Source organism: Haliotis rufescens, unplaced genomic scaffold (assembly GCF_023055435.1).
Source record: "Haliotis rufescens isolate VD_foot unplaced genomic scaffold, xgHalRufe1.0.p SCAF_7, whole genome shotgun sequence".
NCBI lineage: Eukaryota > Metazoa > Mollusca > Gastropoda > Lepetellida > Haliotidae > Haliotis > Haliotis rufescens.
In genome coordinates, this window is record NW_025964361.1 from 38,370,699 (window position 1) to 38,395,373 (window position 24,675).

The following is a 24,675-nucleotide window of genomic DNA, read 5'->3' on the forward strand; positions in this document are numbered from 1 at the left end:
GTGTGTGTGTGTGTGTGTGTGTGTGTGTGTGTGTGTGTGTGTGTGAGGTTGTACTAGTCTGGACTAATGCCGATTATATAGTGCTAGCTTACTGAGATACCATGCCACAGTTTAACATGAATACCCCACTCAGACACAGTATACTGACTCCGAACCGACCAGTCCTTGTTTTAGCCCCATAATACTGATTTGCTTCATTCCCTGAGAGATTCTAGCAAAGAAAAGCGGCGATGAATGCTGACTGCAGGAGTTCTAATACTTCATGACAATGCTTCTTCTCACACCTCTGTCTTGTAAAGGGTTTTGTTCGATACTGGGTGTCCTCACTCTCCATACACGCCAGAGCTGGCACCAAGTGATTTCCACCTGTTTCCTAAACTGAAAGAACATAACTTCGAGGAAAGCGCTATGACGACCTGAAAGCTGCCGGGTTGGCTACAGAAAACTTCTTCCTGACTGGAATTTAGTTTGCTTCATTATCGATAAGAGAAGTTTATTAAAAAGGCAGGGAGATTATGTTGAAAAATAAAATTAAAAGCACTTTCACAATTCTTGGTTTTGTTTGTTAGACTTGCGTATAGCTGGAATATCCCTGTCGCAAAACAACAGACAACGTCAACAAACTAACAGACAACTATAAAACCCTTCTTGAGAGTGAATTAGGTTCAATGACCTACCTATATCAGGTCGAACCCACATTCGAACCCCTGGTCATAGGCAAGCTCACGGTGATAGCCCGTTCGCGGATTTGTCTATAGTATCGCTACCACCAGTCAAAACTCCCCAATGTGATAGGCGACCACAACCATGCTTGGAGGTGAACTCATCCGAATGACCTTTATGTTTTAACGAAGGTTGGCTGAACTACGAAGGTTGTACAGTACACCCACAACAGGATGCATGCAAGTATTAAACACAATACGTTCCATGCGTAATGCTGCGTTTGAACGAAGTACACAACCAGGCAGCATATTACTGAAGGCACCAAAGTGACTAGGTAGTATGGATAAAATTGGCTACTGTGCTGTCATCAAGTATCGCCAACTGAAAGGGCTAACACTAACGGCCGTCCATACTTCTTCCTTTGTCACTGATAAGCGTTTTGCAGCGGGGTGCAAAGGGGGAATGAAGAACCTACCACTAAGCAAATGTAGATAAAGACACATCATTATGGGTGATCAATGACTCACCACGCGTTACTTCGCAAATAGAGTAGGCGTCTCTCATCAGAGAGTTGAGAACATTCCGAGGAATGAGCTGGGGATGACAAAGATTTATGCACGTTGGGTTCCAAAGATTCTGATTCCTGATTATAAACGCTCCAAGTTCATCATCTCTCGTGAGAATGTACGTCGTTTTGAAGCAAACCCAGCTGATTTTGTTGAGCGATTTGTAACCATGGATGTGTCTTGGATTTACCACTAAGAGACTAAACAACAGTGGAAATATCTGAAGTCCCCTCCTCCGAAGAAGGCAAAGTCTTCGGGTTTCCTGGTATTCGAAACGAATACTACGGACGGACTACCTCCAGGGGTTTTCACAACCAGGAGGAAGCCTACGTCATTGGGATTCAGGAACCCCATTATTGTTGGACCAAGGACGAGATTATACCAAAGCAAAGTTAGGTTCAGCTTTGTTATAGTTTTCAGCCACTCCCAGGTCTTAAATGTTGTGCGGTGAATGTGGAAATAGGTGGGACATACAGGTCTTCATTGTTGTGTGGTGTATGTGGAACAAGGTGGGACATACAGGTCTTCATTGTTGTGTGGTGTATGTGGAACAAGTTGGGACATACAGGTCTTCATTGTTGTGTGGTGACTGTGAAACAAGGTGGTACATACATGCCTTGATTGTTGTGGGATGAATGTGGAACAAGGTGATACATATAGGCCTTGATTGTTGTGTGGTGTATGTGGAACAAGGTGGGACATACAGGCCTTGATTGTTGTGTGGTGTATGTGGAACAAGGTGGTACATACAGGCCTTGATTGTTGTGTGATGAATGTGGAACAAGGTGGGACATACAGGTCTTGATTGTTGTGTGGTGTATGTGGAACAAGGTGGGACATACAGGCCTTGATTGTTGTGTGGTGTATGTGGAACAAGGTGGGGCATACAGGCCTTGATTGTTGTGTGATGAATGTGGAACAAGGTGGGACATAGAGGTCTTGATTGTTGTGTGGTGTATGTGGAACAAGGTGGGGCATACAGGCATTGATTGGTGTGTGGTGTATGTGGAACAAGGTGGGGCATACAGGCCTTGATTGTTGTGTTGTGTATGTGGAACAAGGTGGGACATACATGTCTTGATTGTTGTGTTGTGTATGTGGAACAAGGTGGGACATAGAGGCCTTGATTGTTTTGTGGTGAATGTGGAACATGGTGGGGCATGAAGGTCTTGATTGTTGTGTGGTGTATATAGAACCACGTGTTACATACAGGTCTTGATTGGTGTGTGGTGAATGTGGAACAAGGTGGGGCATACAGGCCTTGATTGTTGTGTGGTGTATGTGGAACAAAGTGGGACATACAGGTATTGATTGTTGTGTGGTGAATGTGGAACAAGGTGGGACATACAGGTCTTGATTGTTGTGTGATGTCTATGGAACAAGGTGGTACATACAGGTCTTGATTGTTGTGTTGTGAATGTGGAACAAGGTGGGGCATACAGGTCTTGATTGGTGAGTGGTAAATGTGGAACAAGGTGGGACATACAGGTCTTGATTGGTGTGTGGTGTATATAGAACCACGTGTTACATACAGGTCTTGATTGGTGTGTGGTGAATGTGGAACAAGGTGGGACATACATGTCTTGATTGTTGTGAGGTGTATATAGAACCATGTGTTACATACAGGTCTTGATTGTTGTGTGGTGTATGTGGAACAAGGTGGGACATACAGGTCTTCATTGTTGTGTGGTATATATAGAACCACGTGTTACATACAGGTCTTGATTGTTGTGTGGTGAATGTGGAACAAGGTGGGACATACAGGTCTTGATTGTTGTGTGATGCATATGGAACAAGGTGGTACATACAGGCCTTGATTGTTGTGTTGTGAATGTGGAACAAGGTGGGGCATACAGGTCTTGATTGGTGAGTGGTGAATGTGGAACAAGGTGGTACATACAGGTCTTGATTGGTGTGTGGTGAATGTGGAACAAGGTGGGGCATACAGGCCTTGATTGTTGTGTGGTGTATGTTGAACAAGGTGGGGCATAAAGGCCTTGATTGGTGTGTGGTGTATGTTGAACAAGGTGGGGCATAAAGGCCTTGATTGGTGTGTGGTGTATGTTGAACAAGGTGGGGCATAAAGTCCTTGATTGGTGTGTGGTGTATTCGGAACATGGTGGGACACACAGGCCTTGATTGGTGTGTGGTGAATGTGGAACAAGATGGGGCATACAGGCCTTGATTGGTGTGTGGTGAATGTGGAACAAGGTGGGACATTCAGGCCTTGATTGTTGTGTGGTGTATGTGGAACAAGGTGGGGCATACAGGCCTTGATTGTTGTGTGGTGTATGTGGAACAAGATGGGACATACAGGCCTTGATTGGTGTGTGGTGTATATAGAACCACGTGTTACATACAGGTCTTGATTGTTGTGTGGTGTATATAGAACCACGTGTTACATACAGGTCTTGATTGGTGTGTGGTGAATGTGGAACAAGGTGGGACATACAGGTCTTGATTGTTGTGTGGTGTATATAGAACCATGTGTTACATACAGGTCTTGATTGGTGTGTGGTGTATGTGGAACAAGGTGGGGCATACAGGTCTTGATTGTTGTGTAGTGTATATAGAACAATGTGTTACATACAGGTCTTGATTGGTGTGTGGTGTATGTGGAACAAGGTGGGGCATACAGGTCTTCATTGTTGTGTGGTGAATGTGGAACAAAGTGGGGCATACAGGCCTTGATTGTTGTGTGGTGTATGTGGAACAAGGTGGGGCATACAGGTCTTCATTGTTGTTTGGTGACAGTGGAGCGTGAGCTGTATATGCCATGATCGTCATCGGGAGTATGTGAAATAACATAGGATATAAAGACCTAGATTGTCATCGGCAGTATGTTGAATAACATAGGGTATAAAGACCTAGATTGTCATCAGGAGGATGTGGAACAACATTGGATATGAAGACCTAGATTCTCATCAGGAGGATGTGGAACAACATTGGATATGAAGACCTGGATTGCCATCAGGAGTATGTGGAACAACATTGGATATGAAGACCTGGATTGTCATCAGGTGGATGTGGAACAACATCGGATATGAAGACCTGGATTGCCATCAGGAGGATGTGGAACAACATTGGATATGAAGACCTGGATTGTCATCAGGTGGATGTGGAACAACATCGGATATGAAGACCTGGATTGCCATCAGGAGTATGTGGAACAACATTGGATATGAAGACCTGGATTGTCATCAGGTGGATGTGGAACAACATTGGATATGAAGACCTGGATTGCCATCAGGAGGATGTGGAACAACATTGGATATGAAGATCTTGATTGTCATCAGGATGTGGAACAACTTTGGATATGAAGACCTGGATTGCCATCAGGATGTGGAACAACATCGGATATGAAGACCTGGATTGTCATCAGGATGTGGAACAACATTGTATATGAAGATCTTGATTGTCATCAGGATGTTGAACAACATCGGATATGAAGACCTGGATTGTCATCAGGAGTATGTGGAACATTGGATATGAAGATCTTGATTGTCATCAGGATTTGGAACAACATCGGATATGAAGACTTGGATTGTAACTGGATGTATGTGGAAAAGCATGGAATATGAACATGGGTTGTCATGGGTCATGTGTAGATCAACTTAAGATATATAGACATAGATGTGGTGCTGAGTTACCATAGTTCATATTGGGGGCATATCTGGGATTTGAACCCACAACCATCTGATCCTGGCATGGCAAAGGGATGTAACTCTGCACAGCAAACACCAATCACCTTGCCACCATATTTTCACTCAATAATTCCTTCCCGAGTAACTAATGAGCTATAACAATGTTACAACAGACAATAAACTATTACACAGTGTTAATTTTATTTTTATTATAAAAATATATTTACAAAATTTTGATCACAGCCTCTATTGAATACATTATATAACGTCTTTATATCATAAGAGCACTTCAACAATGTTAGAGAAGTCCATTACTCCAACCGTCGCCATGTCCACACACAAAGTCAAAGGAAGTGTGCATACCGATTTGGTCACACATCCAACCCAGCTGGCCTCATTTCGTTTTATTTTGTTTGCAGCATCATGCCACAGCATAAATATTGTTTACCCATTTAAATAAACCATATTAAATGTCTATATACGAGTGTAATTAAATATCTGGAAGTTTCTTAACCCAATAACATTTTTAAAAGATTATTTCCGAAGAAAACAACAAACTTGACTTTTCATACATGCTCCCAAGAAATAATTGGATGCAAAAATTAACCAAAGTTAACACAAATATGTTAGATGTTAAATATGTAAAACAAGAAATAAATGTAAAATGTCAAATCACAACATTCCAGCTCTGAGAACAACATCATGAAACAAATAAATAATTTAGAGATCTCGTACATGTGTGGGTCAAACTTCATATCAAAATGACAATGCTTCTTTATTCTTTGAAGCATGCAGCGTTAGAAACTAACAGTTTTAGTCCACTCGTCCTTATAATGATAGCATATAGCAAAACCCTTAATAATGGCTAATGTCTACTAGTCCTAATGATACCTTAACTATTGGGCAGTTTGGCAAGGACTACAGGACTAGTGCTAATTTCTAATGCTGGCATGTCAGCTCTGTAACAACTTGTGTCCTCGGCCGTCCTCACAACCAACACAAGATAGGAGCATTGGTCAGCATGGAGCCCTGGATTAGCCTTGTTCATGTCGCCAGACAAGAGAATCGGATCACCTCAACTGTTGTTTTATCTGAGGCTCAATACAATATCTCCTGCATAAATGCATTTGTTACATATACTGAGTGGGTGAGTTGGATTTAATGCTGCTTTTTACTCTATTCCAGTTATATCACGGCATGTCAGCTTAATGCAGGAGGAAAGCCCGAGGTGATCCAGGCCTAGGACGTTAACCACTTCGGTAAAACTCATGAGCAAGAGTATGCTGCTGACAAACCTAGAAACATATAATCGGGGTGAACCCGGATTCGAATCTACGAGCATAGGTTTCTGACATGTGCAAGGGATGCAACTCCACACAACGAACTGCGGCGCCTTAGACAACTGGGCCACCTGTGCCGCCTGTGCCCTGCTACCTATAGCAGTTATTATCCTTACTGCCACTGAACAGGGTCAGCAGTGGAGTTTAACATTGTGCAAGTGAAGTTTATCCTCTGTGTATTCATCAATTCTCCAAACTAACTCGACACATGTACTGTAGCCAGTGACCAAACCACACCGCCCGGCTCATGTTATTGACTGCACGAATTATGCAGATCTGCAGGTTCAACTGTCAGGTCATGTTGAATCAGTACAATTATTTTCCCCTCATAACATCTTCCCGAGGCAAGGAAGTTAACTGAGTATAAAAGTCCAGTTTCCAACCTTGCCGAAATAGGCTGGAATTACAAAGTTATATTTCATCTGGATTAACAAATCTATGCATAGTCCGATCAAAATCGTGTAATGAAATCAACATTCAGTTCATAAACATGAATTTCAACGGGTAGATTTCGGTGAACTGCAGGATTGCCAAAGGATGTGAACCGTCAACTGGGCATTGACAGATATTTTCCAAATCTTTTCATGTTTTTAATCAAGGTGCTCATATGATTTGATGCTCTTCACGAGGTAAGACACATTTTTTTACAAAATAGATCTTGATCATCGATCAGATCATCATGACTGGGCGCCGCCATTTTCTTTGAAGCAAATGCACGTGATATGAGAGGTGGAATCTGATTGTCAATAGGAAGGGCATAGAAGGGACATAACTTGTAATAGCCACTGGTGGTGCAACAATCGAGCCCAGAAACTGGACTTTTAGAGTTAACTCCCTTGCCTCAGGAAGATGCCCTCAAAGGGGAAGGTTGCCAAATTCTCTTTTACTTGAAACTTCATCAATATATTACCAGATGTTCCCTGGACAGTTTCTTAAGGCATGCTTGAAGAAAGATTTTAGTTTTCACCAATGCATGCCATGACAGTGTAACTATAGTAATATGAAAGAATTGGGTGGTCCTTAACTTCTTTTAAATAGTATACAAAGTTTCTGTAGCTGTTGTTATTTTACATGAAGACACTACTTGTTTTGGTATTGTCTCTACACATTGAGTAGTATACATCAGAAAATAGTAATTAATTATCATTTCCATACCACATTGTCCATTTAATATGCATGAATAACTATGCACCGATGATTTTCCATATGGAAACAGTATCATGGCATAAAGTGCAGATACTTTGGAAATTTCTTACAGCATTCTAACATTCTTAGCCATATTTCTTTTTGCTCATGACAGGGTATCATTATCAAGTGAATTGCATACTGTTGCACAAAGCAATGTGATGCTGCTATAATTTGGTGAATCATTACAGTCGAAGGATAAATTGTGAAATACTGTTAGCCTTATTTTCCCCAGTTCATTGCAGTAGGGAAACATTGTATGGCAATCTGAGGAACCAAACAGGTGACATAGCTTATAAGCCTTCTTAGAGCTCAAATGGATAGAATTATAATTAAACTGCCTGCATGTTATCAGAAATTAGCGGGCCACTGTAACCTGATAACGCCCTCATATTGCTTGACGACTAGCCATTATCACACCCTTTATTAGGTGACGTCATAGGGAGTCAGCTTTTGACGTCATCTGGTTTGTTCTATGACGTTTCCATGCTCGTAAAACTTTGGCAGTTACATTCGTTGTGTGTTGATTGCAGTAAATGTTTCAAAACCAATATTGTTGTTTAGTTTTATTTGATAACCAATTCTATCCTTTTTAGCTATAATAACGGTAACTCTATTTTTGCAGAAACCCTTGGTCTTTTCAACTGCCTTCCTTTGTTGGGCAGTCAATGGAAGACCTCGGGCTTTTGCAAATGATAATGCCCTGAAAAATAGTGTTACCCTTATATTATTTCAACAAAACCAGTGCCACAGTGTCAACAAAACAAGAGGATAAAATCCCTGTGTGTACATCTTAAACATACTAGACAACACCTTCTTTTGAAGAAAGCTGTGTCCGAAAACAGCACAAAACGCTAACAACATTTGCAAACATTCCATATAAATTAGTAATCAACAAAAACAAATTATCCACACCGGATAAGGTTTTAGGTTTGCATTTCACAACAATTAGCTGAGCTTATATCAGTATTAAATACATCTGGAATATACACAACTATGGGTGTGATTACGAAAGGTATCTAATGCTAGCATGGTAGCATAAACAACAAAGTAGTACATGAGGTCAAACCTATTAACTTTGGTTACATCAGTTCCAAACTCTTACAATGTACCATTTTCATCAAAACATTTCATAGAAACATGTGCATTTTCTTACAGAAAACTTATGGTGCCAAATTGCCTGGATTTTCTCTGCATGCATATGACCCAGTACACGATTCTTCAGCTACGTGGTAAAAGAAATAGGTAGAGGAATCAGAAAAAAACCCAGAAATATCAAGGCACAGGACTTACAAGTAAATTCATGCATATTCATCAACCAAACCTATGAGGCCTCGAAGGGTGGTTGGGCCCATGAATATGCATGATTTTCACTAAAAAGTCTTGTGATCAAGGCAATTTTCATACTTTACATGAAAATGCATTTGAGCCTTGATAACTGTGTCACGTGCTCCCAGCATTTTCTAGGGCTGCTAGATTACATCATTAACCCTGTTTAAATATGCATATCAAGCAAACATGAGACAAGAAATTGAAAGTCACACCTATTCCTCGGTCCTTCAAGGCTTTCTTTATAAAACAACATAAATTAATTATCATTCATGAAAGGCAAGATTTGACACAGATCCTCAACGAAATGCTTGGAAAGTATCACACGATTACAACACAGGTATGGAGGGCTCTTGACAGAATAAGACAAGATGTTCCATCAGTTGCATAGCACAAACTTGTAAGGTGTAGACAAGTAGTGTTGACATGTGGTGTTGTGTCAGTATCTCAACATCAGTGCCAAAGTGGCTGTTACAGAGGGGGGTGTATTCAAGATTCAAGCCCAGCAAGGGACCAACCATTTTAAGTTTCCGTCACAATAATTCGTCAGTTACACTTTAAACGCAAGCAATAATTTTCCCCTCATATGGGAAGATTGATGAATTATCTTTTAGATAAAATGTCATCAACATATATCTAAATGTTCATCGGACAGTTTCTTAAGGCATGCTTGACACAAAATTGCTTTTCACCTATTCATATGCTGGAATATTATTTGCCTGTGAGTATGGTTTTATGCCGCTTTTAGCAATATTCCTGTAATAACACAGCAACGACTGCTACACAGATGACAATAGCATGAAATTTTAGTCTCCAAGCATCTGTGTGATTGGTGCTGACTCATCACATATCCTAGGATATACCCAGTAGAAAGGTAGGTCAAAAGCTTGCAATCTATCACTATATCACAGCCTATCACAAAATGCACCATGTGAACACATGACTAGTTGTACTTTCGAAACGCAGGGATCTGTTCGTGTGCCAAATGACAAATCTTAAATGGTAAGGTTTAGTTTCTTCCTAAATGCGACGGGTACAATGTGTGAAGCCCATTTCTGGTGTCCCCCGACGTGATATTGCTGGAATATTGCTAAAAGCGGCGTAAAACCATACTCACTCACTCCTAAATGCAAGTTCATGCTATATCTGACACAAGTATACTACCCATTGAATTGAGATACTGTCCAACACAAACACATTATCAAAAAGTGTCTTGTGACCATACTCTCAACATAAAATGATTCTGGTCCTCCAAATTGCATATCTATCTATTTTCAGGGCATTGATGAATAATTCAAGGAATATTCTTCAATCAAACCACTTTGTCCATGATGAAAATATATATTTTGTGACCTTCACTGTAAGCGTGTTTGGTTAAATGTCACTTTGAACAGTATTTCAGTTCTATCGCGATGACCATCACTGTCATGGGCCCTGACCATGTTTCCATTATTATGTCCATAAATCTATCACGTATAGCTCTATTTTATCACCAACTTGTGAATTCTAATTAATATCTCATTCATGACCAGTATGTACTAACATGGTAATGATGAACTGACAAACAAAATGTTTACTTGACTCTCTACAACTCTAGATCTTACTTTAAGACACATTTGTAATTTTTTACAATATGTTTTTCTATACCCCCAAAAAGGCAGTAGGCAAAATTGAAAAAAATACCATTTGCTGTCAAGGTTCATTTTAGGTAAATATAAAAAACTCTAAAAATATAAGTTTTAATAATTATAATAGAAAGAGGCATTTTCAATCAAACACAGCATTATTTTTGTTTTATCGTGTACTTTTGCAAAATGTATCACAGACTTGTCCATGAAACAAGAAAATCTATAAGCCTGTCCTGAATATCTTATGGTTTGGTTGGTTGTGTAACGCCGCACTCAGCAATATTCCAGCTATACAACGGCGGTCTGTAACTAATCGAGTCTGGACCAGACAATCCAGTGATTGACATCGTGAGCATCGATGCATGCAATTTGGATTGATGACAGGCATTAACCAAGTCAGCGAGCCTGACCACCCGATCCCGTTCGTTGCCTCTTATCTAATGGATGAGACTTGAGTACACAAGCTAAACATAACAAGCACTTTAGTATACAAAATACTTCTTTTCCATAACAATTAAACAAGTATGAAAACCAAAAATACAAACAAAGAGCCACTCAAACAAAAAATGTGGTGGCCAACACAATCAGCAGAAATTAACTACACTAAAGAAATGTAAAATGGCACTGTTAACAGCTGGGTCTCAGCACTAAGTGGGTGACACAGCTTGAGAGGGAGGGTTGCCAAAATGTATCACAATGATATGGTTGAGGCCAGGAAACAATGGTACAGTTGAACAATATTTAGGGACAGGTCATTTCAAATAGGGAGAGGGAGGGTCATGAAAAAAAGCTCCAACAAGTGCCCCCTGACCTACTTCTTGACCAATCTGTAAGTTGTCTTTATATACGACCTCATATGAGACTGAAAGTTTACAAGACCATATTTTCTTGTGTATATTACACATCTCTCACAGAAAACATCAGCCCAGGAGTGCACAACAGCCAATATATAAAAAAGTTTGTTCTCTACTGCTTGATCGCTGAAGAGATATTTAACTTGTTGTGTATATGGTTTCATAAGCACCTGTGGTGCTTATTACAGCTTATGTGTTAACTGAATAGCCCAGATTGTTCCGTCAAAATTAAACGTTATGATTAATTAATAGTAATCAGTGATATTCTAATGTGAAAACACTTTAAATAACCACCCCTCCAAAAGAAACAGAAACAGAAGAGTAGCGATTCCTCTTGACGTCCTCACAAACTTGACGAAGGTACCGGTATTTGAAAGCTCTGTTGAGTATGTAGTGTTAGTATAAATCCCATCTATACTTCACAGTGTGAGGAAGGTGCCACATGACCTGCCAGATATATGTTGTCATAGAGATGACCTGCCAAGTCATTACTCACTTCGCCTGCAGCTCGACATGTGTTTTTGATAAACTCACGCTTGGACATCTTGTTCTTGATGTGCGGTGATGCTAAGTCCACAGACAGCATTATGAGAGAGAAACACAACATGAACACCGTGTCTGCAATGAAACATACAATGATTACAGTGAGTGAGTGAGTGAGTTGGGTTTAACACTGCTTTGAATAGTATTCCAGCTATATCATGGTGTGTCAGCTGTATGTGGGAGGAAAGCCAGAAGTGATGCAGGTCTCAGACGTTTACCACTTCGGTGAAACCCACGAGCACACAGGATAGCGCTGACAAACCTAGAAACATAATCGGAGCCAACATGAATTCAAACCAACAAAAATAGGTTTCTGGTGTGCACAAAGGAACGCGACAAAATGTGGTATCTTAGAAAACAGGGCCACCTAGGCCCACCAAGTATTACAAAGGAACAATAAGTTAATAAACCTACTGTATGACAAAACTATAAACCATATAAACATTGGTACATATATAAGATTATTGCACTTATATAGCGACGTGTGTGTGGTGCGTGTGTGCGTGTGTGTGTGTGTGTCTCTCTCCCTTGTTTTAGACCCTTAATGCCAAGCACCTGACAGGGTAACAACAAGTACCATCTTTTAATAACTTTTGGTATCGGGATCGATCCACAGACCTTTTCTTCTCCGGGTGGATGCTCCACTACTAGACAACGGAGGCGGTCAGCTTGAGCAGGGAGTAAAGCCCGAGGTGATGCAGGTCTTAGATGTTTAGAACTAGACCATGCTTGTTGTAAGAGGCGACTAATATGATCAGCTGGTCAGGGTCATAGCGATTTGGTTGATGCATGTAACAGTATCACAAATGTGTAGATAGATGATCATGATGTTAATCACTGGATTGTCAGGTCCAGACTCGATGACTAGTATTTACATAACACTGTCATACAGCTGTGAGAATGCTGAGTCCAGCATTAACAAACAAACAAACAAGCATGTATAAGAACTTTGTATTGCTGAAATTTGATTTCTCTGGTCCAAAGAGATGCATGATTAAGCAAGTGGTCATTGAGGTCAGAAAATCCATCAGAAATACAGGGCAAAACAATAATATTGTTATCTGACCTAAAATTTGATAAGCAACAAAACCTGAAGGTTTTTTGTTTGTTTGTCATTTAATGCCAGAGTCAACAATATTCCAGCTGTATCACGGGGGCCTATGGATCATAGAAACTAGTGATTGACATTTTGAGCAACATCCCATGCCATCAGGGTACGATGATCCAAACCCATATACACGTAGTCACCTCTAACAACGGGCAATGTTGATAGGCACCCACACCAAACGGTGAAACCTGACCTCCCACAGAGTAGAGAATTGTTTACCTTGACTGAGTCCGATCTGAGGGTTGCAGGCAAGAAACTGTTGGGAGAATTTCTCAATGACTTCTGTCAGGTAGTTCCCGCGCTGAGTAGGGGCAGAGAACTCTGTGAAGAACTTCCTTAAAGCATTGGGTAAAAACTGGCCTTGGAAATTCTGTAGTTTTAGTAAATTATCCAGAACATCTCTCCTGAAATACGAGTTGAAGGAAAATATTATGTTAGCTCAGGATCACAAGAACAAATGAATATTTTCTTGAAGCAATTTAAATGCACACACAAGCACAGGCACCTGTTGAACAATATAGAATATTATGAAAACAATACATTTCCTGTCTAGACTAACACCTATACAAGTCATGACAATAGATTAACAAAAAGTGTCCGAAATGAAAATCTTTTGAATCTTTCCTTTTTCAATAGTCTTTTAATACATAACAGAAAAGAGCCCAGAGAATCTCATCATTTTCTGAGATCAAAGAAATCTAGACTTGCTGACGGATTGTAGACTTGATGGAGTTTTTGGATATTTTGTTTTTGAGTCTGTACGAGAGATTACCATACAAATAAGGCTCTAATTTGCCAACCACTCACTTCCAAAGAATTTTTACAAAATTCTTTCCCAGTCCGGAGAAACAAATAAGTAAGCTATGATGAAAACAGGAGACAGGATACTCATAGGCTATTCTCTACCTCATTTCACAAAACTTGTAAGAACAAGATATTAAATTTACATTTAATACATAGAGGATATTATATGAGTGTTCATGTCATAATATGTTCATTACATAAGTGTCTAAATTCCGGTATTTTCAGAGCAAGAGCGAGTGTCATAAATGTGTATGTATAGTATGACATGAACACTCATATAATGTTCTATTTAGTACCGAAGAAGATGTCAACATACAGAGAAGAATTTTAGTGTTTACCCTATAAGGACAGCAAGTCGCAACAGCAGTGGAACCAATCAATGTCAGCAATCTTCAGCTATGACGTCTTTTCTATTGTGACGTCATTCAGACCTTATGTCACAATAAGATTTTAATGACGTCAACAGTGACGTCCAGATGACAGAAACAATACACTGATGTCTCGTGACACGATATGACCCTAGGGCACATATGATTTTTATGAACCCTGATATGTTTGCCCTCGTAGGTAACAAATATGTATATTTGTAATTGTACACAGTAGTCAGAAGCCGACACTTGCAACTCTTGGGAGCAAACAAGAACATAGTACTGACCTGCCATTGAGAAACTGGCGCTTTCGGACTGGCCATAGTTTCTTTGTGGTGTGAAGGAACCGGGCTATCTCTTCAGGGTCATCATCTAGAATCTCATGCTCAAACAAGTAGTTCATTCCCTGGTAACACAAAACATGAGTAACTTTAACAAGATGGGTCCTATCACATACAGTAATGTCATTCTGCAGTTGGTCAGCCCCCAAATAGGTGTTTTGGAAGCCGATTATGGAGCGTGTGAGTTCAGCACTTTCACTTGGACATTTAAATACTGTCTATGAATATTAGGAATTTTTCTCTCTCTCTCGGATATTGACTTAATGTATTTCGGAATATTGATATTCGCAACAAAATCGCCATCATGTTTTTCACCTGACTTGCACTTTAACAAACATGACAAACAGTCGTCACAGCTCTAAAGAAATGTTAATATAACTGACCTCATAAGGCTCCCCATTAAAAGTGAGAGAGGCTTCATCCAGCAGAAGAAATAATCTCTTAAATGAAAAGTCTGGAATGTTGCGAGCCCGCCTGTATACACTGGTGTATCCCCACTGACCCTTGCATAGGCTGAAAACAAACATTGTAAATGATCATCAGATACCGACATCACTAACTTGAAATCATTACAATATCTAGCATATTGATGATACAGATGTTTCATCCCAGGGACTGCCTGCAATAGATGGAACATTGAATGGTTTGTCTCGTGTGCTCAAACTGAGACAAAGACGATCATGAAATAACAACACCACAATAATAATTCACTTGTAAAGCACATAACTCCACATGCAATGTGTGCTTAAAGCACTACATCATGTACATTATTATTACCCCGGTCAACAGGATCAATGTGCACTTGACTTTCACTCTCATCTTCCTGGGGAGTATACAGCCCAAGCTGCCTGTAACTTATATCATTGATATCTTCATCAAAACTGTGTTCACTTTCATGTTTAAGTTACAACATTTCACCTTCATCTATGTAATATCTTATGCTTGTGTACAGTTTATGTTAAGACTGTTTTATTCAAGCCTGACTCTCTCATCTGTTTTTAATGATGATGTATTGCTTGATTAAATTGGAAAATCAGATTGGAATTCGGTTTCCACACATGTATAATGGCATTTGAAGATCTTAAATTTCCCAGATCAATAAATCAGTTGTGTCATCCAGTATCACAAGTTTGTCGTCATTGATGCTCTATGTACAAACTCTGCTACTTGTTAGTGTAACCGTCAATGATGTGAGCCTTGCCTAATTTAACTTATACAATGACAGAGGGCAAACAATATTCACTAGCCAAACACATCAGACATTAAGGCTGAGACAGGTAGAAAAACAAAGTTTAAAAAAGTGATGAGTGGTCATATTTTGATCTAAACAGCACACAAGAATGAAGTCATTTCTTTTTAACAGTTATCATTTTTAATATACACACATTAGCTAGCGTAAATGTACAGACTAATCATGAAGCCAATATATGCTCTAGTGAGGTTGCTGATTGGCTATATCACTACATGTACCATACAGTATGCAGTAACATCATGTCTTCATGTTCCAAGTAATCTGGTCACCTGACCCAGCCCTAGTCATTGCTTGTAAACATTGTAGAAATTATGTTATTCCATGCTTACCCTTGCCATAAGAAATCATCATTTCCAAGGTGTCCCCAAACACAAGAGGCTAAACAGAGATCAGTCGGGTTCAGGTAGGACAGAACAGCCAGCCCCAGTTCAGGAGGTAATGAGGCAAGGTCTGGGAACCCCTCACATTTCAAGATGCTCCGTCTCTTCACCCCGGCACAATCAAACTGATTCACCTCATTCAGGCGCCTGAGCATCTGACCCATGTCGGCTATCAGTGGACCTGTCTATTTGCCGAGACAATGAGTCAAGAGCATTAACACTTGTTAGGATTCCATCTGAAAATAATGGCAAAGTTAATGAAGTTGCCACTGAAAGAAACAGAATATAGGGTGGGTAGATTGTACTTTGAGATCCCTAACTTTGTCTATGCTACGTTACGACATGGCCTATATGATATTTTCTTATGGATTTAATCAATATATTTGTCTATGACTGGGATGAACTATGTACGGTAATGGGGTACATGGGGTATACTAGAGACATGGGGTACACTGGAGACAGGTAACATTTATACTTTTTACACATAGTCATAGCGTCATAGTTATCAAGTGCAGAGATCATGATATGCGCACACGAGACTTCATACACAAATAACATTTCTATAGAGCAATCTCTAAAATCAATCGATAGAGGTGTGTGGAATTCCAGACAAACTGTCAGACGGTTACAAAAATTTTCACAGTTCTTACACCGTTAGTAATCGTTTTTCGGGAAGATAAGCTTGGACAAGACACGACAGCGCTTCAGAAGTTTACATACTTTCCTAATCTTTTCGTTCCATGACTGCTAAGAGTAGCTGTGTTTGTAGAAATGCACACGATTCATGATTTATTTCCAGCTTTTGGTTTGTAAACATTTCCAACAACCTCAAATTGACGTGGAACAGTTCCGAAGTCGTAGGTAATACGTTTTTCCCATTGGTCAAAATTGAAGGGAGCAGTCATTGTTACTCCTGGTTTGTTTACATTTTCTTCACATCGTGAGGTAATACCAGTGTCGTTCTGAAGGAAATACTTTCATCATTCTGGTCACAAAATACAATTTTTAAGCATCCCCCCCCCCCCAACAAAAAATGCAACAAAGTATTATTTTATTTTAAACGTGTCTGTAAATATTGTTTTAATTTCTAAATTCTAACTGTGATAAAATACTGCAGTTTAAATCTTTAGAAAGACCAGATAGCAGTATATAAATATAGAGCTAGCTGTTGTAAGTAACTTCCCTGAAATGGTCATTTATTAAAGACATTTCAAATCTTTACTATCTTTCATCGAAAATAACTTTGTCCAGGTAATCTGGACATTTGTAGATTGTCCGAAAATATGTTTGATTTATTTCATTGATTGAATAATTCTACTTGTAGTAACTGGCAACCACAAATGAGATGAGTGTTGAAATGGGTTTATTCTGTCTTGTTATCTTTCTTAATTGTTATTTTGTCTAGGCAGCAATTTGTGATCGAGTTTTGAATAGATCCAATCAGTGTGACAAATAACTCAATGACATTTTCAGGCCATTTGTAAAAGACAGTTAAATGTTCAATTATTGTATATACAAAAGGACTGAAATCTAGACATAGCACGGAATATTTTCTGAAATGGCGTCTGCCCAACTTTAGAGTCTTTCAGTGAGATTTCCTACCTCTACAGCTAATTCCGTCATCTTCTCACCTTTCACTTAATTAAAGTAAACAAATCGTATCTCGAATTTTGTACCAGCCCGATAACTTTAAACTAATTGGTCCTCATAATTGTTTTAACAGGCATTTGTCAAATGGACCATGGTAATCGATATATTTAATTGTACATTAACGTGAACCTTTGGTTAAGGTAATGGAATCAGTGCAAGGTAGCTTACAAACGAAGTTATTCATAAGGAATCATATGCAAGTCGTTTATTAGTCTAAGGCTCACTTTATTAATGAAGCATTCCTCATTCGCGTCACTAGTTATTCAAACAGAGCAATTGGGCTTAAAGAAGATCTCGAACTTTAAAGTCTCGCATTTCTAAATTAGCCGGGCGCTCTACAAAGCGGTCTTGGCGCTGCGACTACCAGCAGTGCAAGATAATGTACGGGACAGAAGTTATATATTATTTGTTTTGTTTGTTTGTGTGTGTGTTATTTTATGCCGTATTCAGCAATATTTCATTTATATGACGGCGGTCTGTAAATACTCGAGTCTGGACCAAACAATCCAGTGACTGACATCATGAGCATCGATCTACAAAATAGGGATACGATGACATACATCAACAACGTCACCGAGCCTGACCAACCGATACCGTTAGTCGTTTTTTCACGAGTATGGGTTGGTGAAGACCCGGAGCTATATATATGATAGCTTCGTCGAACGAGACCCAGGATTATTGAACTGACGAAAGTGCGGACTGTCAACATAAGGCTAATAAGCTAATGACACTTGTTGGAAAGTGTGTGTCCATCGTATATAGACTGTAGGAATATAATTGGCCAAAACTGTATCGTATCAACGTGGTTTCAACCCGGAGGTGGAGAAAAGTATTACACGGAGCATGTTTTACAAAAGCATAAACACCATCGCACACAATAGCCGAAAGATTTTACGAGCGCTCTCTTAACTTACCTCTCGTCGAATAAACACGAGCAACACTGAACTGTCATTATTGTTTGTCACTGTATATATAGTATTTGATTGTGAGTGAGTATGGTTTTACGCCGCTTTAAGCAATATTCCAGCAATATCACGGCAGGGGATACCAGAAATGGGCTTCACGCATTGTTTACATGTCGGGAATCGAACCCGGGTCTTCGGTGTGACGAACGAACGCTTTAACCACTTGGTTACCCGACCGCCCTTGATTGTGAGTAACTGAGAAAAAACATCGTATTTCAAAAGAAACATCGTTCAATTTTAAGTCTATCACGTAGTACATATATGTCCTTTCCAGGTCATTATAGGTCGGGACTTAAATGACATACTGTTCAAAACGGCGTTAAACCACCCTCACTTGAGAACGTTCAGATCAATGTACATGTCTGGGAATGGTGCGTTGTCGTGTGAAATAAATTATTACATGCAAGGCATTAATGTTTTCTTTTCTTTTCTTGATATCACTTAATCCTCAATCACCTAGTGTGTTATATCTCCAACATATTTGCATGTCATCATTATATACAATAAAATTATATACCCTGGAACATCCAGGATGCCAAGACTTCTGGGAAAATGCATAAAGTCACATATATCCAAGTGGTCACTCCACATACTAGTATACTTCTTAAAATATGTTAAAGAACACCCAATTCTTTCATAACACTATAGTTGATCTGTCATTTAGTGGGTGGGCCTAGTTGTGGCATGTTTAAAGTCGATGTTGAGAACATCCTGTTACGAACATCTCAGGAATTGCTGGCGTGGTTTAAAATTCATGTCAGTTAGCAATCTCATTAAAATCAGATCTTAGTTCTCGCTGCCGCGGTTCAGCAGTATTGAGAACCAAGGTCTGAACTTAATGAGATTGTGTCAGGTAGTTAGTTCACTTTGGCAATACAACAGGGTGGCTCTTCTTTCCCTGGAGGTGAGGTTTAAGGTCGCGTGCAAGACTATTGCACTTATATATGGAGTGAGTGAGTGAGTTGGGTTTAACGCCGCTTATAACAGTATTCCAGTTATATCACGGTGTGTCAGCTTAATGTGGGAGGAAAGCCCGAAGTGATGCAGGTCTCAGACGTTTACCACTTCGGTGAAACCCACGAGCACGGGTATGGTGCTGACAAACCTAAGAACATAATAGGGGCGACCCAGGATTCGAACCCACAATCAGAGGTTTCTGGCGTGCCCAAGGGACGCAACTCTGCACAGCGAATCGCGGCACCATAGGCGACTGGGCCACCCGTGCCCCCACTTATATATAGAAGTGCATGCCTGTAGTTTGTGTGCGCCATGCTTGTAGTAGTCCGGACTAAAGCCGAATATATAGTGCTTGCACGCTTAGATACCATTCCGCAATATTGAATGGATAGTATTGGATACCCAACTCAAAGTATGCTTGACTCCGAGCCGACTGGTCATGTTATATCCCCTTAATGTCTGGCGCCAGGCAGGGTAACAAGAAGTACCATCATTAAAGTCTTTTGGCATGGCACTGGATTGAAGACAATTTTCTCAATTCATGTATAGTTTATTTCTTATTTACATTAAGATATAAATGTTCGTACAAAGCTCACACACATCTCTCACATATTTTACATCATTGTCACAACTGGGGTGGCACACTGAAATACACATCTCACAATAGTCTCCTTCATGTCCGGTGTCTCTTGCTCACAGCCTAAAATCTTAGTACTTGCAAAGCGCTTAATTCTTCTTGTCGAAAGGGTTACTCCAAACCTTCATTCCTGTAAATAGAAGATGAGGAATGAGAGAGTAAGTGAGTAGGGTATTAGCAATATTCAAGCCGTATCACAGTGGTAGTGCCGGTCCACTAGTCCTTATAATGATAATGTTGGGACTTGGTGATGTGTTCCAAGCAAATGTCGTGAAACAAAATTCAACAGCCAATTGCCAGAGACATTCCAATCGAATTCGCCAGCCCCCAAAGTGGCAGAGTGACTATCACGTTTACACTGACTGTATTTCAAGTGAAAATGCCTTTATTGGCATGTTTGACAATATGTAAATGCAATTAATTATAAATAGTGTTGTATTTGTAATTAACACATTCACCTGTTTTATGCTTACCTGTAAATTATTATCATCGGTTTAATCAATGTCTAATATCTTAGTATGTATGATTGTATCTGAGAGGGAGGAATGATGTAAGGGAGGTAACTCTAAACCCGGAAGAATTTCTATAAATAGAACGCAATGGAATGGTTATGTGAGTGTTGTGATGATGTCATCATAGTAATACCGTTGTGTTGACAGTTATGGTTTTGATCTGAACAAGTAAACATTGTTTTAGTTTACCGGCGACTTGAGTCTTTTTTCAATAACATATGGCAAAACCCTTAAAAATGGCAAATTTCTACTAGTCTTTATGATACCTTAACTATTGGGCTGTTTGGCAAGGACTACAGGACTGGTGCCAATTTCTACCACTGTATCAGGGCTGGGACACCAGAAAAAGGCTTCACACATTGTACCCATGATAGGAACTGATTCCAGTTTGGGGCATGACAAGAGAACTCTTTGGTTTGGGTTGGTTTGTTGTATAACGCTGCACTCAGCAATATTCCAGCTATATGAAATAATCCAGTCTTGACCAGACAATCCAGTGATCATGATCATCGATCCACGTAACTGGGTTGCGATGACATGCATCAACCAAGTCAGCGAGCCTGACCACCCGATCCTGTTAGTCGCCTCTTACAACAAGCATAGTCAGCTTTTACAGCAAACATGGGTTGCTGAAGACCTTTTCTACACTTGGCTACCCAATCACTGCTTTTACAGAATACTCCACATTGTGTAGCCTGTTCTACATGTCCTGTGTCAAGATTTGATGTTTCCCAATGATTTCCTTGTGCAGGTAGGTTTTATGGCCTCTTTTAACAGTGGTAATTAAAAATCAATGTGGCAGCTGTATAATGTTAATGTAGAATGCCCTGAATAATTACTAATAATCAAAGTGGCATAATCAGGGCAGTCTAAGGTTCATACCCATTTTCAACATATCCTTGCTTGTCTAAGGGACACAACCCAGCAATGCAAATTGTGGTGCTTTCCAAGTCAAGAACAGTGAGAGCATTCTAGTTTTCATACCTATTTTCAATGTATTTCGAAGGGACACAACTCGGCACAACAAATTGTTGTGCCTTACACCACTGGATGTCCATTGCCTTCCTAGTCGAGAGCAGTGATAGGATTCTAGTCTTCATACCTATTTTCATCTTATCCTGGCATCTCTAAGGGACACAACTTGGCACAGCAAATTGTTGTGCCTTACACCACTGGATGTCCATTGCCTTCCTAGTCGAGAGCAGTGTTGGATTCTAGTGTTCATACCTATTTTCATCTTATCCTGGCATCTCTAAGGGACACAACTTGTCACAGCAAATTGTTGGCGCTTATGCCACTGGGCCTCCAGTGCTTTCCTAGTTGTTGGCAGTGAGGGGATCCAACAATTAAGACCCTGTCTAGGTCTTGTTTTGACTGTTGGTCCCCATAAAGGCTCTCCACTAGTGCCTCCTTGATTCTACCAACAGCATTTTACGTTATATGACATGCCCTTAATTGTCCACACCCAAAAAAGCAAATTTACTATGCCTAAACATACAGTGACTTGTGTCACATTTTCGAAATTACACATTGCCTGGCAACATAGCTCAGATGAGATATGTAAAATGGTGATCATCAGGAAGTTGAACAAAAAGAACATCATAAAAACATGAAAGCCAACATAACCTGCATATTTGTTTAACTTTGTGACTTAAACAGTGTCATGGAATTTTTCCTGTGAAAGATTCATTTTGATTTCACAAAACCTAACACAAAAAGAGACAAAAATAATGATCAAAATTTCATTGAACTGCTAAATAAACCTGCATGTTTTTCAATTGGCAAAGACTATTAATACTAGAGAAGGTTTTGGGATACACTGTTCCAATTAATAATCATCATATAATGTTTACAAACCTGATGTCTATTTCATTTCGAGAGTTTGATTTGACTATGCATAGACTCATTAGTTCAGCCTAAATAGACTCCAGAATTCCAGCCTAGTTCGGCAAGGGTAGAAACTAGACTTTTATATGTAGAATAAAACATGTCAGACTTTTTTTATGAGATTTAAAACCCGAATCCAAGGGAAAACATCGTTAAAATGTTGTGGGTGAAAGTCTCTTGAATTCTGCTTTATCTAAATCCTATGATGTTAACGAAAATCAACCAATGTTACCATGGTAACACGAAACTTATATTCACCTCCAGGCTGTATAGACTCCCGGTCGATACCTGCTCTTGCAGTTTTCTGTATTTTCTCTGTAAAAATGATGATGAAAAATTAATTTACCACAACACTACTGCAGACCTTTAAATTTCATTAAATTATCACATAAGAAGTATTTTAATAATCACATACATAAGGATGGCTCTAAGCATGTTAAAAGGGAGTGAATGAATTTTGTTTATAGCCAGTCTGCTGATTTCAAGGCTTGAAAAAAAATTAAGTTCGGGCCAGACAAAGCAATTGTTGAAGGCATGAGTCACAGATTGTAAGCATATGACCCCGCTTAGTCAAATGTTAAGGCAAGCAGGGAGTATTGGGAACCTATTCTACTCACAAATCTCATTGGGACTGATCAATAACAACAATCCAATAAAAAATTAATTAAATTACACATACTACATATATTTGTTAGTCACTATTGTTTGCTTCATGAACTCAAACTTGATTAATTACCATCAATACTGAAAGATTACATTTTCATCCACATTTTCAAAAACTGTAAAGTCTAGGGCATTAAATTTTTTACAGTTTACTTTCCAAAAAAGGCAAATGAGCACATATACTTTTGACTGATGTGATACACATCAACAAGTCTATTCCAAATGCAGACACAATTTTGAAATGAGGATTGAGGAACAATGGCTTGTCTGATGTTTAGGGTACCGGGTATCTTTTGGTATTTTGATTTTGGCTAGGGTACATGTCTGTATACAGACACGTACCTGGGGTACATATCTGTAGTACTTGTGCCAACAACAACCCCTTCAGCACAAATAGACCATGAATGTTTGGTTGGACTACACATTCTGTAATGTGTTTCTTCAAGAGAGAAGGAAACACACCTAGTGACTTTCGTCGTATAGAGGTAATTTGGGGCAGTACAACAGTGTACAAGGACTTCAGGTCCGACTGATTCTCACTAAAACTGGTTGCTTGCTTTAGTGACATGTAAGATATAGCACAACTATTTCACGAAACATGTGGTGACGGATTTAAATTGTAAGAGCTAGTATCCTAAAAAATAGTCATTTTGAAATTTAATTTATGAAAGTGAAAGCGATTACGAATAAAAAAATGGTCTGAGTTATTGATATGCTTTGGTGCATACATTCAAACCGTGAAGATCAAGGTTAGAATATCGCTCTTTAGAAGCCCATGCTTGCCGTAAGGGGCCACTAAAGGAATCGGAGGTCAGACTCGCTGGCTTGGTTGATGCATGTCATCGTATTGCTTAGATCGATCTCATGATGTCAATAACTGGATTGTCTGGTCCAGACTCGATTATTTACAGACCACTGTAAAATACCCGAAATATTGCCGAGCAAGGCGTTAAACAATAAAAAAAACCATACGTTAAACCAAGGACACGCACAAAACAGTAACAGGTGCGCGAAATCCGAAGTAATTATGGCTTTCCACATCATTTTGCAAAAACCGGCACATCACTTTGGTTATAAGACACGTACGCCATTCTTCCGGGTGCATGAATGGTTGAACCATGATTGGATAAAGCGTAACACATATTCCGCCAACAAGGGCCCCCAGAACGAGCACATTTCGCACACGATATTTTAGCGTCATTTTGACTGACACTTGTAGACCGGAAGGAAGTGGCCTAGATGACATTTCGAAGTAAATGAATGTTGTCAGGCACAAACCTACAGACGTTTTTCACTTCAAAGTTTAGGGACTAAACCCCTATGTATCTTTTAATTCAGTTCAAGTTGATTAAATCATTTCATATGAATTGATGTCAACATCTCAAACCAAAACGGCTCG

At 39.5% G+C, this 24,675-nt stretch overlaps 2 protein-coding genes across 2 annotated transcripts; both read right to left on the minus strand.

Moving 5' to 3' along the window:
- Positions 1-5,062: 5,062 nt before the first annotated feature.
- On the minus strand, positions 5,063-16,859 carry LOC124144164 (F-box only protein 8-like). The gene is made up of 6 exons (XM_046513427.2): positions 16,726-16,859; positions 15,955-16,241; positions 14,757-14,886; positions 14,320-14,438; positions 13,080-13,264; positions 5,063-11,827 (listed from the first exon to the last, which is right to left on the minus strand). The coding sequence occupies exons 2-6, from the start codon at positions 16,167-16,169 to the stop codon at positions 11,622-11,624; spliced, it is 855 nt and encodes a 284-aa protein (XP_046369383.1). The 5' UTR covers positions 16,170-16,241; positions 16,726-16,859; the 3' UTR covers positions 5,063-11,621.
- Positions 16,860-20,111: 3,252 nt separating this feature from the next.
- On the minus strand, positions 20,112-24,664 carry LOC124144166 (small integral membrane protein 20-like). The gene is made up of 3 exons (XM_046513431.2): positions 24,363-24,664; positions 22,872-22,928; positions 20,112-20,344 (listed from the first exon to the last, which is right to left on the minus strand). The coding sequence occupies exons 1-3, from the start codon at positions 24,520-24,522 to the stop codon at positions 20,304-20,306; spliced, it is 258 nt and encodes an 85-aa protein (XP_046369387.1). The 5' UTR covers positions 24,523-24,664; the 3' UTR covers positions 20,112-20,303.
- Positions 24,665-24,675: the final 11 nt, after the last annotated feature.

What these genes read in the sequence shown, in the direction of transcription:
- LOC124144164 (XM_046513427.2), bottom strand. Translation starts at nt 16,169, where the DNA reads ATGGGTCAGATGCTCAGGCGCCTGAATGAGGTGAATCAGTTTGATTGT. An exon ending in GATGATTTCTTATGGCAAGG is followed by an intron (nt 14,887 to 15,954) that starts GTAAGCATGGAA and finishes GTTTGTTTTCAG; the next exon opens with CCTATGCAAGGGTCAGTGGG. An exon ending in TTAATGGGGAGCCTTATGAG is followed by an intron (nt 14,439 to 14,756) that starts GTCAGTTATATT and finishes TTGTGTTACCAG; the next exon opens with GGAATGAACTACTTGTTTGA.
- LOC124144166 (XM_046513431.2), bottom strand. Translation starts at nt 24,522, where the DNA reads ATGTCATCTAGGCCACTTCCTTCCGGTCTACAAGTGTCAGTCAAAATG. An exon ending in CATGCACCCGGAAGAATGGC is followed by an intron (nt 22,929 to 24,362) that starts GTACGTGTCTTA and finishes TCATTTTTACAG; the next exon opens with AGAAAATACAGAAAACTGCA. An exon ending in GGAGTCTATACAGCCTGGAG is followed by an intron (nt 20,345 to 22,871) that starts GTGAATATAAGT and finishes TTCTATTTACAG; the next exon opens with GAATGAAGGTTTGGAGTAAC.